Genomic DNA, 18,005 nt, shown 5'->3' on the forward strand with positions numbered 1-18,005 from the left:
ATTTTAAAGGTACCCGAAGCTGGGATTTTGCTATTAGCAAAACTGCAGGATACATAATATTCTTAACTCTTGTGCATGCTGCTGCAACAGGGAAGCCGCCAGATGCTCTCCAACCACAGAGCAACAAGGGCAAGCCCTGACTGTTCCTGCAGCTTCTTATCAACAGTAAACACTGGCTTTCAGAAAGAGAGAGGAGGGGTATTTTCTCTTCTCAAGCTTTAGACAAGGAGGGTGAGTGAGCAGAAATACATATATCACCATGGAAAAGAAACAAATCTTTGTTTCTGTAGGTGTGTCAAAAGAACAGATAGAATGGTTTTCTCTCAATAAAGACAATGTCATCAAAATGATTTGCAGGAGCACCATCAGTTTTTACACAATTTTAGATAGAAAAGTAGAAGTATTCTGATTCTACTTTCCCCTGCATTTTGATAATGCCAAAACATTATATCTCAGTAAGTTAAATTTTATTTTATCATGAATCATGCTGACTTTATATTGTATCTGCTCTAACACTGTATTCAAGTATTGAATACCATACATCACAGGGATTTTGTTTATACAGAAACAGTCACTTTTAATGTGGGAAATGTGGGAAATGTCACATGCTTTTAAAGCATGACATTTAATGTTAGTGTCACATGGAGCCTGGGAAGACTATGCCATGCTGAATCCGTGCACTTGCTTAGTCAAAGTGTGAAATTTAGCTGGCCTCTACAGACGTGCCTGGGATGGTACAGCCATGAAAGCTGATCAGGTACCAGTGTGCAAGTCTGAGAGGCAACTATGAGATCTGGAATCCATCAGCTACTTAGATGTGCTCCTCTTGGACATCTCTGGCTCTTTCCAGAATAACTCTATGGGGAAAAAAAGCACTTGCCAGTGAAGCATATGGAAGGAGGTATTCTATGACTGGAATTACATCACTTCATTCAAAGGGATCTGAGATACAAAATCACCTTTGTTGTGAACAGTTGAGCACTCAATAAAGCCAAAGCACCTGAAAAATGAAACATTCTGTAATGATAAGATATTGCCACCAACAAAATGAATGATTGTATTAAAACATGTATTGTAAGAACTATGGGAGATGGCTGCAGAGAAAGCGACCTTACCCCTACACATTTTCACAAATGATTTAGTCCAACTTTCCCGTTTGGTCTCTGTTTGGACCTGAAAAAACTCTTCTTTCCCTTTGCTTGGAACACAGACTTTCAGTGCTCAGAAAAGTGATGCAACTTTTCCTGGGATGATGGGTACATACTGCAGTCCAGGTTGTAGGCACGGGAAACAAGTTCCTCAGCTGCACCTAACACCCACTGAAGTGGGAGCACTGACAGCCCCTCCAGGCTGACTAAATCTGATTTTGATTTGCTGGTCATGCGCTCCACAGACATTCAGAAGCCGGAAGGCTTAAAATCTACTATCAGTCTATTTTATTACTGCTCAGAAAGTAACATCTCGATATTTCACCAATGGCTCGGCAAAGGCTTGATTCTTCTGTTCATGTCCATAGCAATGCTGCTCTCCATTAAGAGCTGTGCAGATAGGGACAAAGTAAGGGAAAAAGGATACGCAGGTTTCCTGACTTGATTTGTTGGCAGTTCTCTGGCATCAAATGCTGGTATTAAAGAGGCTTATTGCCTCATAGGCATTCAAGGCCCTCACTCCCTTGTTATTCTGCATCCTGTACAAAAATCAAGGCTTAGCTCCGTCAGCCAGTCCGGCGACTACAAACCTCCACCTCCTGCTTTCCCTGCACCCCCTCAAGGCCCAGACTTTCTACCTTCCTGATTCACATCTTGGGAACTGACTTATTTTATTTCACCAACAGTTAATTAACAGCAAGTACGCAGTACTGTTTTACTCTTACTGATCTTGTTCATAAAGCATTTATTCAGTACTTCAGTTTATTTTGGAGCTGGTCCCAGTTAGAAGAAAGGGCTCCAGGAGCAGTCCCTTGCTGAGGGCAAACGTGCAGCTAAACTGTACTGAGATTTCTTCCCTAGATCATCTTCTCTTCTTTTAACAGGTTAAGAAGATCTACGTAGGTGCGGTTCTTTTTTCCCCTCTTTAAAAAACAGATGTTTTTAACACAGAAAAATAAATGTATTTTTTCAGAGAGCAAAAGCAGTATATGATCTGGCAAATGACTGTCTTGCATACTGAGAACTTTAGGGTCACCCTATGCATTTAGAGATGTTTTGGTTTCCATGTTTGGTTTTGGTGCTCTCATCTCTGAATCCTTCAGTGAAGATGCTTCGATCCAGAGTGCTGATGTGAAAATCCCAGAACACCAAACCTCTGCAACAGAAATGCTGACAGCTTTATCTGAAAGTAGCACTGCTGGGTTCTGGTAGATTAATGGCACATCCATGGCCTGTACTGCAAAGAGACCTCCAGAACACAGCATTTCCAAATTGGTCAAAGTCACAAAACAAACATCCCAGCATTTATCTGGGAACTGTAATGAAACACACACCTATCCATTAGTTAGGATCCCTTTTGGATGTCATTGGATCTTGCTCTAGTAATATCCCTGATTTGGCACAGAAAAGGCACCTGAGAACAAAGCAGATCCGTGGAATTCACCTGGATTAGCTAAAACAGCTCAATTCTGTGCTCTTAAAAGTCCCTGCAGAATTGGGACCCTTTAATATGTTACAGCCATGCTTAACACTGGAGAAAAATACCATACTTTGGTTTGCATCTGAGTGTCAGCTCAATGTCAAAATGTGTTGTCAGAAGACAGAAGTAACTTTTAATGCAACAACAATTTCCTCCTATTATACACCCCCCCACACACCCGCCTATGGAACAATGTCTAATTGGTTAATAAAGGAGAGGTAATATTTAAATTATGCTATCAGACCTCTTCAGCCTGGAGAAGCAATCTCTTTCATTAAGGCTGTTCTAATATTCCTTAATTTTATTCAGAATTGCAGTTTCATTTAGAAAACAGACATTATGATTATTGAAATGACAATTCTGTATAAGAAAGAATTCACTGACACATTTAATTTTTACTCATCTCCAAATCACTGTCATATCAGCCTATCATTCACCTGGTCATACCACCCTTTTCAAGCAGCTTCCAAAAAATTCTTTCCAATTGCTTCAAAGATACTCATGTCTTGATCCTCCAAGCACCTGTGAGCAACCACAATATGCAGCTTCTTGAAAAATAGGGGGTTTTTTTTAGAATTGTGCAGAACCTTTTCAACAAATAGGAAATTCAGTGAAATGTGCAGTTGTCATTTTCCTCATGCAGTTTGCTTTGTTTAGACCGGGGAAAAAAGTAACCAGTTGGGGGAGAGTGAATTAGCACAGCTCTCTCTTTTGCCTGTGACATCCTTTACGTACAACTTGCTAAAACCCCTTGGTTTTCAATTCCCTTCTATCAGAGAAGCTATTCCCAGCTCAAGCGTGTCCTTCCTTTCAAGCCATAAAATTCTTCTGGGACAGGGACCTCTTGTCCCCACTTAGCCTTAGCACCGCATCCAGGCATCTCACTCTCTTGAGCCCTTTTGCACAGACAAGGAGGAATTTCAGACAGAATGGTTCTAAGGCAAGAGACCTGGAGTGGTTGAATGCAGCACATCCTGGCTGCTGGGACACACAAACGTGGGTTTTCACCCTTTGGGCAGCACAGGGAATTGCACCAGGGCTCCCACGTCCTTGGTGACTGGCTAGAAAGACATCGATTTAAATTTGAATTGTTTCTGATTTTCTCTTAGAGAACCTAAACGAAACCTTCTTTGTTGAGAAAAAACTTCAAGAGTTTTATGTTTGTCTTGAATCAAAAGCTTTTTTCCCCCCAAATTTTTTTCATTCAGCTACCAAACCAAAAGACTATACATACAACCCTATCCCAGCGTTGCACACTGATGGACACAGTCATCTCTTCGTTTCCACTGCACTGAGTTCTCCCTACCAGTCTCTATGCATTCAGTCTACAAAAGAAGGCATTTGTAACAGAAATTGTTAATGTTTCTGGAAAATAAAATCATATTCTCGAATTACTGCTCTCATTTGTGACCTCTTAATTCTTACAAAGCAGGTGATCCTGGTTAATGACTAAAACGCAAACATCTGCTTATCCCCCTCCAAAAAAATGGATTAATAAAGCTGAAATTACACAGTTAATGGTGTGGATAGTCTACCACAAAAGTGTGATCATATTTCAGAAAATTACATCTAGCCCAATTTTAATGAAATTAAAATAAATTACTATTGCTATTTCCTCAGCTATTTTAAGCCACCTATGTTTTCATAAACAAGGATACATTACCAAATTTTTGGAAGGAAAAATTAATTCAGTAAAGGAAGAAATATACCCTTTTATATGTGCCCACTATATATAATATTCTGCACTCTGACATAAATCTGGAAAAGGCAAAAAAGATTTGTGAATATATAGAAAGTTCTAGCCAAAGTCAGAATACTGCATAACTGACAAGGAAGATTTTATTGCTGTATAATGCCTTCCAAGAAGCATGCTATATAGTTTTTATCTGAAAATGAGGGGAATGCATGAATTATTTAAGAACTTGCCCATTTTTTGTTACCAAATCTACTTTGTCATGTAAATGAGCAAGGAGTTTTGAAATTTCCCGGGAAAAAGTATGTCCCAGAACTTGATCCAAGATCAATTCTTCATTGTTCACATAGGATTCGCATTAAAATTTCCAAAGTACAGTGACTTCTTATGAAAAAAGTATAGCTCCCTTGAAACATGTAAAACACTATCTTCCCATAATGTTTCAAAATCACGGAGTTCACATTACACCAAACTGTGACAGAGCAGCTAATAAAAGAATAATTAACTCCAACACAGACTTAATAGTGAGTTTGGCAGATGCATCTGATATTTAAACTGGACGTTGGTCCCCAGTACAAACCACCGTGTACCACCACACAATCTTTGATTTTAGTAGCATTCTTCAGGATCAAAATGGACTGAGGCAGCTGAGACTTAGCAGAGATGGAGAGAGTGCACGTTCTGGGCTCTGAACAGTGCTGTTATTTTGCTGCAAATATTTGATACTAAATTTGTCAACCTTGTGTATAATTTCATATTCTCTAAAACTAAATACTTTAAAACCAAATCATATAAGTATCTGTAAACTCCTTTTAATTCAAAACGGGATCATTTAAGGAATATTTATTCATTCATTCTTAAAGAGTCCTCCTTTTTTATATTCTCATTTTAGGCATAGAGCTGACATCAACATCCACAAGATGGAAATCACAAGCTCCAGCACATGCTTAATTTAAGGCTCATCCAACAGTTCCAAAATACTCCTGAGACATGCATTTCAGTGCCTTACCAAACGAGGTCTGCTTCAATTTATGACAAATCATAACTGTATATTAAAATAAACATTTCTTCAAAACCAGACAGAACTGTAACTCCCCATGGCCTAACCCTATCAGAATAATTCAAACTGCATCTAACTCTTGAACAACTCAGAGGATTTGAAAAAGAGCATTACTTAACCAAAATACTTCATGATTTACAAAGTATCCAGTTCTGAAGGTTTATGGCAAATTGAGAATTTGCAAATGTTGGACTTAAAAAAAAAAGTAATTAAGTGAAAGCACATGTTTAATTATAGCTATTGGAAGAGGTAAATATAATTACTAGGGAAACTAATTTTGAGACAAAGCATTATGTGACATATATAATTACGAGAATAAAAATAAGGAGTATGTATTAGCTGGAAGAATATCTCAATCCTGAGAGCTAAATTGAAACATTTTTTTTAAACCAAGACAATCTATACATTCTTAGTTAGATTTTAATACGATACCCACCTTAGAACACATGTGTAGAAACCACTGTCTTGCGACTCAACCGAGTGAAACCATATTGAATCTTCATCCTTGCTCATCCTAACTTCAGAAAATATAATGGGTTCTTCTAAATCTCCTTTGTTTTTGTACCACATAAGCCTAAGACCTGTGCTTTGGGCCATGCTATAATTAGTTCTGATATAGCTGTAGAAAAGGGCACATTTCACTCGGACTGGTTCACCTGCCAAAGCCATGTATGTCTTGAGATCCACTGACCAGTCAATGCAACCATCAACTGAAAGCAAAACAATAATAAAGAAATATTAGATACAGATATATTTTTTTCAAGATAGTGAAAGGCAGTTTGTGAAATGCAATGCAATTAATTAAACAAGAAGAATCTTGGCTTCATAGGAATGTGAAAAACCAGAAGCAGCTATTGGCAATTAAAGGGGTTTACACATCTTTTTTAGTTACATGACAATGTGAATGTGCAGGCAGGCAATAAATAGAGCACGTTGGGCCTGCTTGATTCCATTTCTTTAGAACATCATTACTTTCATGCCCAAACCACGCTATTAATAAATAAACCAAGTGTTTTCACCTTAACTACTTGCCCCTTTAAACCACTTTTGAATTCTTTAATTCCTTGTTGGAGGAAAAGGTACACTGGCGTCTGATCCCAATCTTATCCCTTAAAACTTTTGCATCCAACTCTGCTGATCATGTTATGTAAAAAAAAATAAATAACAGCTGTGACATTTATCATTTTCTTTTCAAGGCAGTTCCACAGAGCTTTTTTTTTTTTCCTACAGCCTACTCAAACTGTAGAGATAAGTATTACATAAAACAAGATACAATTACAACAGGCTACCTATGCAATCAAGCTTAATACAGGAACTGGACGAATATGAAAAGGGATTTTTGATGTTCTGTTCAGCAAAAACTTTTGAAACCATTTTCTTGATACTTCACTTTAAAAATGAACATGTCAGCCGGTTTAATAAAAGACTTCTCCCTACAGTTTTTTCTCTCGTTATTGTACATTATCTTAGTTACAATATAATCCTAGAACATGCATATGTTATCAACACATAACTCCCCCCTCACATATCAGAGACGTTTTAATTTAATTTTTTTTAATGCTGGAAAAACTGTAAGCCTGAAAGTTGACCAAGAATATAATCAAAGAACAAGACTGCAAAGGCAGATCATCAATAGGCAAATACACTACCTAGACTTGATGAAATGTGTAGGGTTTAGAATTTATTGATCATATCCAGCTACATGTAAGCGGAACACTTTTACCCTTGATATAGCTACCTCAAATTCAACCAAGTAAGGTTCAAGTTGCCTCTTCTGCATTTACAGTATCAATTCTCAAACTCTAAGTGTTAGATATTCTCGTACACTCTTCGTTTCAGATACATCTTCAATAGCATTCACTCATTAAGTGATTTTTTTATTTGCTTCCTAAACAAATGTAGTGAGCCAAAATTTCTACATGTGGTGGAATATCAGATCTAGTCCTTTTTTTTTAGTGGCTTTTACTGCTTTTAAATTATGTCTATCATTTTTGCAGGCTTCTCTTGAATCCTTCAAAACTAACCATGATAAATGGAAGGTTTTAATTTTCCCATGGCAGTAAAGCAGCTTTAATTGTACTATGACCACATGAACCATGCAACCGAACCATGTTTTAACCCTGTTGACACTGACCACTTTCATACATTTCTAACATATGAACCTCCATGTAATAGCTTGTTGTAAAACTTTAACTTGTAAAACAAACTAACATAGGCTCAAGAGGGAAGGGAAACCCATTACTCAAACCTATACTGTTAATGTATCCACTGACAAGAGGGAGATTGTACAAGACCTTCACCCCAAGTGGTGCAGACCAGGCTACCTGCTCCTGCCCCCCACCCTGCAGCAGATGCAAACGCAGCAGCCGGTTGTGCCAACTGACTTCTTATTTCAACAAAAAAAGCCTCAAAACTAAAACATTCACCTGATGTACACAGTTTCAGCTAACTTCAATTTTCATTTCCATTCTCATTTAGCTGAAAACGTCCTGCTGATTTAAACTAAAATTCATTGCTTCTTTCTTTTAACGGCTACTATTAATGACATAAAACGAAAGGCCGGTAGCAATTTACTGACTTTCCTTTTCTTCACTGCCACAGCATTACTTCTTCCTCTGTGTTCTCCCTCTTACGGCTTAGTGCCACACAGAACAGGACAAGTTTGGATAATCATTACTTGAAAATCATTTACTGAAGTATTTCTTCTCAGCGCATCCCCTCCAGGTTTATAACATCCTTCCCCATGACTAAAGCCGCATGTTGCAACTCAAACATTCTCTTGCCAGGACCCGATGAAGCACCGCATTCACCTCTCTCTGCGATGGTGTGATACAGACACGGGCAACCAGCAGCAGCGCTGGGAACAGAACCCAAGTCTCCCAGGCCTACAAACCCATCCAATCCACTTTTACAGTAAAGCCTGGTTCTGACATCATAAATTATTTTATATAGGTGGCTTTGAGGGTTTTTACATCGAGCAGGTATCAACGTACTCCATACAGACGTTCCGCACAAAAGCTTTGCGCCTCTTTTAAGCCCCCCTCTTTAGGCTGGCGTGAGCTTACAATGAATGAGCAGTGCAGAGCTTGCAGCCGCCGCCTCTCAGCACGGGATGCGAAAGGCAACGCTGAGCTCTCCAGATGGCTCATCCCCGTTCTCCAGGACATACAGGTATTCTCAAAGGCACCCTTCCTCCTGTGCTTTAGCAAAGTCACAAAAGTCTAAGTAGGGGCGTAAGCTGAAATGAATAAGCCTGCCCAGAACTGGAATTTAGATCCAAACTAATTCAGCTGATCTAATGAATTCTGTCAATCTTCTGTCAATCTAATCCTGTCATGTCACCTAATGCTTTTGAACCTGTGCTGGTTCAGCAAAGTTAAACCACGGTAAAGAATAACTGACATCCAGACACACATGGCAAGCTTGTGGGTCAAGCAGAAAGGTGCCAGTTTTTCATTTATTTCACAGAGCAGAGGCACAATTAGGAAGAGTTATGGAGTTAGGTACTGACCCAATATGGAAATCTAGCTTTGGAAGCTGAAAAATGCCTCTGCTTCCAATAAAATTTCTCCCACATGAACACCAAACAACTTGTCAAAGCACAGCTCAGACGAACACGGAGCATCCTTCAGTATCACTCCACCTGCCTCATCTTCCACTTTCATCTGAAACTTTCCTTTCTTCTCCCTTTTAGTGTGCACTTCTCTACTATTTTATTTTCAAAATTACAGCTGCTGGAGTACATAAAGCACAGTGGAACAGATGAAAGACATTTGAATGGTAATTTATAGCCAGGCCATCAGAGTGGCTAAAACCCATCTCCAGCAGCCCCCGGTGGGGAGCGAGACTGTGGGGCCGGGGCACCGCTGGCCATTGCCAGAGCTCCAGGTGAGCCACCGGGCACGGTGACCTGAGCCCAGCCCCGCACCTGCATCTCAAAAGAAGAACAGAAAGAAAAGGAGATTTACACAAGAGACCTTTTTCCCATTAACAGTATCCCAACGGAAGAATTTCAGCAGCCAGCAGCGAGGCTGATCCCAGCACAGCGGAGGGGGAAGGTGCAGGCAGGTTGCCGGCCCATCGGCCCTGCCTGCACCGCCTGCTCCCCGGCAGCAGCTCGCTCCCCGCAGCATGCCAGGAGGTGGTAATTACGGAGAGGAGTGCACATGGGGAACGGAGTAACCATTCATTATAGGGTTGATGACATCTGCAGAGGGGAGAAGTCTCACAGAGCGCCTTGACTAAATCTTAATTATTGAAGAAAGACTAATCAAACAGGAGACGACTTTTTCCCCTTGCTCTTTTTTTCTTGTTAAATACACAGTCAAGAATGTTTCCTCTTATGAAGCTGTAGAGGCTAAAATCTAGGTCAGGCTCCCCACGCTCACGTGGAAGCTGGAATTTTTCCTCTTGCCGCGCTGTCAGTCACTGGAGCGTGAGCGCTGTTAGATTTGTTTGGAGTATTCTCCAAGCTGTCATTACAAATGACTAGAGCTGCTTAGGTGGAGTTTAGCACTCCATTATCCAGAACAAAGTTTGCTGTCATTTTTGTTGGGCTGGCTCTCAATACATAATATAATCAGGGTGGTAAGAAGAGAAAAATAATGGCATTAGAGAGAAGCATGTATTACATAATAAATGTATATACATCTTTTCTCTGTTACCCAATAATCAGCTGATCCTTAATAAATGCCTGATAGAAAACCCATTCAAATTAAATCCTGTCTATTGTGGGTGTATTTTAGACACTTTCAATAAAGACAATTATTTGAAATAGTTTCTAAAATTTGGAGCATGGAGAGGATAAGGAAAAACATTGTCCCATATTTAGCCCAGCTTCCTAAGGAGAGAGAGGTTTGCCCTTTTATCTGCCAATCCCCCCACCCCGTTAGCGTAACTTCTGACCCAAATGACTAAAGTCCATCCTCTTTCACAGAACACGAGAGCCCTACGTGGGTGCGGGAGAGAGTCCCCATGGGTCCCCTGCGGGCAGGGAACCGCAGCAGCAGTTAATGACGGTGGGGTCCCACTGGGCCCATCCCAGTTATCTATCCAGGCTAATGCAACCTGAGGAGATAGTGAACTGAAAATGAAGGTTTCCAAACTATTAAGCAAATTATAGATTAAGTTGGCTGACAATAAGTTACTGTACTTTCATGTTAGCAGTCACCCAGTTGTACTGCGTCTCCTTCCCCAATATTTCCTGGTAATTTCCCATTATTCTTATTTTAAATAAATCTAATTGTCCAGGGAGTCTAGATGCATTTTAACATGAACCATAATAATTTATGAGCAATTATAGAAGACCATGTACATAGTCTCCAAGTAATTTGTCTTTCTGCTTGCTGCCATATAAATAATTTTTTGCATTGCAAATCTGCCTGTAATAATTTCTGTAAGGATCTGTCACCTACAGTAATTTATATCATGGCATTGTTAAACATGTTTGCCTACCTTGTTACCTGAAAATCTCATTTTAAATTGAAATCATCTACAAATAAATAATTAAAAAAATAATATACTAGCTAATGTATGAAATTTATTACTCCACAAAGCAAGCAATGCTTGTGACTGTAAATACACAGTCAGAAAAAAACCCAACGTTCCTCTGATAGAGGCGTTGTATTTTTATTTACGTATTAGTCATAGAACAGCAGAGTCCAGGAACTGATATCCATCATGCTGGGGGTTTGCAGACACGTAGCAACGATAGATGCACTCCATTAAGGAAGTCCAAAAAGGGATGCAAATTTTTTAGACTCTTAAAGGGAAGAAATCAGTTTCCACCCATGAATTTTAGGCAACTTGTTATTTTCAGATCTTGATTGTGGAGAAAAGAGAATGCATCCAGGATGTGAGCAAACACAGTAATGCCTTTAAGAGCTTTGGCAGGATGTGATCTTCACAAAGGGCCAGGGTGTTAGATCAGGCTCACCACACGTAATTGGTTTCACATCTCTGGCTTTCTGGCTGCGCTATGCTAATTCTGCTACAGTGTTTGCAGACCCCTGCCAGCACCTCATCACAGCCCAGCGCTGCCATATGAGACCTGTCAGTCAGCAGAGCCCAGCGCGGGGTCCCCTGCCATCCTGCCTCCTCACGGAGCCCTTCCCCGCTCCTCCCATCATGAGCTGAGTCACGGAGCTGAGCCGCCTAAAAACTAACAGCAACCCCCACCCCTCCCCCTGTCTGTAATTCTTTACATACTCCAATATTCAGAGATGCATTTGCTGGTCAGAGAACACATTTCAAACAAAACAGTCCCTTGACCACTCTGTGCCCTCTTCAAAGTCATGGATGTCACCTCCAAAGCAAGGTGAGATCTTTGCTTGTAGAGCTCCCTCAGCTTAGCTGATCTACCAAACCTGATGCTTGAAGGATAGTCTCATAACAATTGATAAAAATCCACTCTACCGACAGACATCTGACATGGAGAGCAAGTTACCCAGTTGTACAGGGGAGAAGGAGAAGACGATGCGGGTGGTAGTTCAGAGGGGAGCGGAGGGTGGCCTTCTCCAGCAGCAGGGGAGCCCATCTCAAACAGCCAGCAGGGAGGAAAGGAGAAGGAAGTTCAGGTCAAGCGCCTGTGATGCTTTTTTCCAAGACTTATAGTTTCACCTTTCTTTGAGTCAAGCGAAGACCAGTTTTTGACTCTGACTATGCTCATATTTTAAACTGCATTTTAGAAAAAAAATGAAATATTTGACCCTGAGGAATATTGTAAAAAAATGTATCTGTTAGAGATGAAGACCACCTAGAAAACCACCTTCGATCTTAAGAAAAAAACCAAGTTTATCATGATCCAAGCTGGGTGAATTTTACAATGTTTCTCCTACTACCCTGTTAACAACTTTACTAAATAATTCATTTCTATCACAGTAACATCAAGATTCAGCAGTCACCAACCAACACTATTTTACTGTAGAAACACAACATCTAAGAAAAGGATCACTCACAGACTGTGTAGTTTCTCTACTCTGATCTCCATTTTCTGAATATTTTCTAGCAAGATTTAGACCACTTCAACTTACTGGTGAAAAAGTTGGGATTTCAAGGCATGTAAAAGTGCAAATATTCCAAAATTCCTAAATCAAATAATGATGAGTGCAAAAAAACTTCATTAGATTTAGTAACATACAAATATTTCTCCAAATCCAGCTCATATATACGGAAAAAGCATTTACTTATCCTTATATGTTGGCTGATTTTTTCCCAAATATTGATCAAAGCTTCAAATTTCTGTAAGATAGGCTAAAAAGTTTTTAAGACTTGTATACGCTTCATTCTTTTTGCCCAGCTTTTCTTGCGAGCCACAGCTAAACAGCCCAACTGAAATGTCAAATATTCCAGCCGAACACTCATAATTTCCTTTGAGGTCAAACAAACTGTAAATATATACTGCCAGAGGTCCAAATAAGAACGGATTGCTCTGTCCTGACTTACATACGCATATAGAGCCAGAAGCATTTTAGTTTTATATTGAAAATGCAAAAGAAAGAACATACTAGTAGATCACCAATCTGCAAAATTCTCTAGGGAGAGAAAAAAACAGCTCTCAGCTTCCAGGAGGAATGGCATATTAATGAGGTCGAGACTTAGAAATTAGACTTGAAGAACAAAAAACGCTAAAGTAGTGTCACTAGAAGTTACTGGACAGGGGCATTTCATCCTGTCGCACTTGTCAGAACCAGCTTTTCAGGTGGCACCTTATCACAGGGATTTTCGGAAATGCTCGCTGATGGAGAGAAGAGCAAATCACAGCTGGCAGGTTAGATTTTGCTGGAGACAGGGAGCTCTGAAAAACACATTCTGTGATGGAAAGGAAATCTCTGGTCTCATCATATTCTTTGCTACCTCTTCCAAGTCAGATGTTCCTGGAGACAGACAGACCTGAACCGAAGTGCCCTTCCAAAGCTGTGCTCTTTGCTTCGAGCGGATTGCTCTGCTGAGCACAAAGAGCAGGGCACTAAAGCAACTGTTTAAAATGCAGCATATTTACCCTAAAAATGAGTGTTTGGTGACCTTGATCTCCTAATCACTTCAATATTTGGCAGGTTTTTAAAGAGTCTCTGTTGAAGTAAACAGTACAGAAATTGGAACTTACAAAGTGGTTTGGTTTTAAATATTCAGTGTAATGCCTTGGTTCTCCGTGGCTGTCACCACGTTAGAAAACAATGTAAAAGGCACCTTGAAAATCAACAGCAGTAGAGCCACGACATGAACAATAAAGAAATCATACTTCATGGCTTTTGTCTATTTTGTGAAGTCCCAGACATGGGTTTGAGGACGGTGCCCCAGCCTGTCCTGCCTTCCCAGCCCCTCCTGGCCCCTGCCCTTCCCGCTCCGGCTCCCCTCCTGCACTGGGGCAGGCAGGTTGGGAAGAGTCGTAGGAAAGTTCACTTGCAAAGCTCCTGCCTCTGCCCAGCTTCTGTCTTTGCTCCCACAGAAGTAAAGCCAAGTGGGTGATCTGCAGTGAACAATTACACTTCTTTTCTGGTTTGTGGATCTATAAATTAAACCCCATTTCGTCAAAGTCTGCCATGAAATATCGTCATTAAATTAGCACATCTCCCTTTTTTCTTTATCCCACAAGCAAGGGAACATCATTTTAAACAAAACTTATGTTGCACTAGATTGGAGTGGCCAGATCAGTTATGTGACGTTATGTCTGATTCCTGGACTGAAGAAGTAACAAAACATTCCTGTTAAATATTAAAATTTAAATTCCATAAACAAAAAACTCGGCACTCAACAACTCGGCGCAAATACAGGTCTGAACTCAATAAAGACTGTAAATTAGCTGTTCACCTAGCTCTGAAACCCATCTGAACCCCAATTTTTTTTTTTTTTCACATAATGCCCCCAAAATCTAGTAAATAACCATACTTCCACTTTCTAAGATCCAGAAAGGGGAAAAAATATTTTTTCCTAACATCTTCCACAATGAATATTGCCATTTTTATTAGCTCTTTGGATTCCTGAGGAAGTCAATGAACGATGAAAAAGCACAAAGAGACATTTCCCAGTATCTCTGATACTTCTTTGGTGCACAGAACTACCTTTGGACAAATTAAATAGAAAAAGAAAACAAGAAGAATCAGTACCTAAGAAAAAGGAGAATAATAACTGATTGAAGTAATGAGTAAATCAGACTGAAAATATTCCATTGCATTTATAAATAAAAATTTTATCCTAAGAAGATTTTGGGTAAGGAGCAACACACTGGAAATACACTTCATACCTGAAGGTATATGCAATTAATATTTTAAGTGGTGCTGACTATATACGAGCTCTTTAAGGACACTCTCTGAGACAGTTTTAATATTTGCCAGCCAACCACATTAACCCACGGAGACTTTCATACACTTCTATTTTCAAGTCTTTAGCACCACGCAAACTTTGGGAACAAAGCTGAATTCATTTCAATAATTGATGAGTCTCTTTTCATTAGTCCCTTTGAATAAAGTTACTGAAGGTAAAGTAAATGCAAACTAGATCCCAGATCAGGTAGTTGCAGTCTCAAGTAATCCACAGTTAGGAAACTCTACATCAACTGCTTGTTATTCCCCAGGAGGGAATTGTAGGAAAGAGCTGCGAATAATAAGAATTTAAAATTAAAGAAAATGAAACTCTATTAACTTTCCGGTCCCTGTGGGGCAGAGGGACTGGCGTACATGCACAAGATTATTTTATTTTTCATCTGTTTTTCAAGTACGTGGACAGTTTCAGTTGGATTATCTGCTTTGAGGGCACAGTCCTCTTGAGTTTGGATTCGGTTAGGAAGACAGACTCCCTGTTGAATACACCGGGCTAAATTCATTTCCTCTACTGTCTGCAGAGGGGAATGTTTGAGTGACACGGGTTTGCTGTAAGGGCTCTTACTACATCTCACTTGTGGCAGAGGAAGCCTGCTCAACAGAAGGAGCAAGGAGACTATCAGAAGAGCCTAGAGATAGTACCACACCTCACCACAAAAGGAAAGCAGGACTCATTTATTCCTGTGGATGAGCTACACGGTATTTGTGCAAGGTTTAAGCAATTATTCACTGGGACACCTCAGCAGGGACATTTCTGAAAGTCCAGATTCCCCATTTACCATGAACAACTCATGCCTGACCAATGTGTGGGCCTTGCCTGCACAGTCAACCATGCCATCATGCAAGGCCTTTGAGCAGGAGCCCAGACACCAGAGGCCTCTTCCAACCTATCTGACCCCAATGATTTGGTTCTACCACCGACACAGCCCTTGCTGGTCACAACTCACAGACATACGAAGGGAGCCTTTCGCACAAACACCCGTATCTGGGTGTGCACGCTCTCTACCGTACTCATAATCATTTATTTTCTAGCTTAAAAAGATGCCGTCAGTCCATCAGAAGATTACCAAATGCTTTACAAAACTAGCTCCCCATCATAAACACACTAGGTAGAATGAATGTTTCGGGCCTTGGACATTAGCAAATACTTGATGAACAAATCGCCACGTTAAAAAAATAAAGAAAAGAGAGAATGCACAACTTTAAATCAGGACATGCTCATGAATAGAAAGGAACAAGTCAAGTTCATCTGAATTTACTTGCAACAAAGAACCAGCTTTGGTCATTTGCTTTGTCTCTACACATTTACCTCTGGATATCTGGACATACTTACCAATTTACAATTGCTATGCCATTCCTCCTGTTATCTGGCACAGACAATTTCAGCTGCAGTGAGCCAATTACCATTTCCACTTGCGTGACAGGTGCACCTCTGTTTGAAAAGGTTGTGACCCATGCTCTAACCTAGGTTGTAATTCCTCCTCTCATTTTAATTCATTAGCTGCACGTATGCAGCAGAATTTAAATAGGAAGCTCTCCTGACTGCAGAACACACTGAATTTCATTTCAGTAAAATGAACACTCACAAATCACGACAATATTTGCTTTTATAGGATAAGCATGAGTAGAATTGGTAGAGGGTTATTTGACTAAAATGTGTCTGTAACTTAAATTATGAAATGCTTTCAAAATGAGATATTTTTAAACAGTAAATGTTGTTCTTAAGATTTTGTTTCTATTTAAAATAAACAGTTATCCTTACTGCAAGCTGTTACAATTACATGTAAGAAAGAAAAATGAAGGATGATTGAAAAATGAACCATTACAAGAGCTACCTGTGTTCCAGATGTGCCTCTCTAGGTAAAGCAGCAAGCAGTAATGCAGTGCTGTGCTCCGTAACACGGTGTTGCACATTTGTTTAGGTACACCTTTACCATTGACATACACATTTTCTAAACCTTGCCTATTGCAACATCCTGCAGCACTGCATCCACCGGCAGCTCCACACACCCCAATGTATCTCCAGTGAAAACAAGGGCCACGTTTATGGGGCCAGACGCACCTTCATTTCTCAAATACAGACTGTGAAAAGGGGGCTGTGATGGCAGCCCTCCCCATCTGCCAGATCCCACAAAATCCCAACCTGCTTCCAGATCAGTTGTGAGCGGCAGTGCTGAGCAGACCCTGTCACCAGCACTGTGGCCCCGCTTGGCCCCCTCTCGGGCTCCTGTTCCCAGGGCCTCGCTCCTCCCCAGCCCCAGCCATGGTGATGGCCCCTCACAGGGGGACAGGGGCCATTTTGCCATCACCGGGGCAGCAAGTCCCCACATGGGCATGTTCCCAGGGACTCTGGCTGCTTTCTGGTTGTTTTCCCAAGTCTTGACTCAGGACACTCGGACCATGGCCAATGGCTGACTGACACCCCACAGAAACCGGCACTGCTTCGAGCTGACACGGAGCAGCAACTATTTATTTTTAAATAAGAACCATCATAAGGCAGGCAGACCCCAAACCAGTCCAGTTTACAGCCTTTCCCTCACACTTCCCTGTAACTTCACAAGCCAGAAACAAAACTGGTGGTGGGAACGTTTCATTTATTAGTAAGCAAAAGCAACTCACTGCAAATACTTCATTACTAATACATCATTTGCTCAGAATGGCACAAAACAAACAGGTCTGTGTTTTATTCATGGGCCTCCTGTCATCCTCAGCGGCCCCAACTCACTCTGCAAAACACACAGCTGCCGTGTGTATCACCAAGCAGCGCCCAGCACAGGGACGGGAAGATGGAGAGATGTTTGAGCTCCGGGCTGAGGCCAGGCAAAGACAGGAATTGGGATCCGGGATGGAGGAAGGGAGCGGAGGAGGCCTTGGCACCCCAGGCCTTTCTTTGGACATCACCACGTCCTCCAGCTGGGACACCGTCCTGCAGCCCCACCAGTCATCAGCTCATCGTTATTAAATCATCACAGCTCAACATTAAAAGATAACTCTGAAAAGTCATCATAAAAGTCTTCACCTGAGCTACTGATAAACCAAAGAAATTACATAACTGGAGTAACTTTTTTAATTAATGTCTCCCCACTTTCACTGACTGGTTACTCAAAACTCAGTAAGCAATGTAGAGATTGCTCATTTTCTATCATACTCTTGTTCACTCTCAGTTCTTGACCTAACCTGCAGCCATCATTTACTTTCCCAGCCTTGGGAATCAACTGCCATAACAGTTTGAGAACAAGTGTTCAAGTAGTATTTTAAAACGATTAATACAAGAAAGCATTGACATGGTTACGCTTGTATTGGCTTC

The 18,005-nt window shown here is 40.6% G+C and overlaps 1 protein-coding gene across 4 annotated transcripts in view; it reads right to left on the reverse strand.

The window, feature by feature from the left end:
- IL1RAPL2 (interleukin 1 receptor accessory protein like 2) overlaps positions 1-18,005 on the reverse strand; it is a 406,561-nt gene that overhangs the window by 193,740 nt on the left and 194,816 nt on the right. For all 4 annotated transcript variants that reach the window (XM_075763494.1, XM_075763495.1, XM_075763496.1 and 1 more), the window contains one exon: positions 5,818-6,091. In XM_075763494.1, the coding sequence (XP_075619609.1) occupies positions 5,818-6,091 (274 nt within the window). The remainder of the gene's footprint in view (positions 1-5,817; positions 6,092-18,005) is intronic.

Source organism: Balearica regulorum, chromosome 11 (assembly GCF_011004875.1).
Source record: "Balearica regulorum gibbericeps isolate bBalReg1 chromosome 11, bBalReg1.pri, whole genome shotgun sequence".
Taxonomy (NCBI): Eukaryota; Metazoa; Chordata; class Aves; order Gruiformes; family Gruidae; genus Balearica; species Balearica regulorum.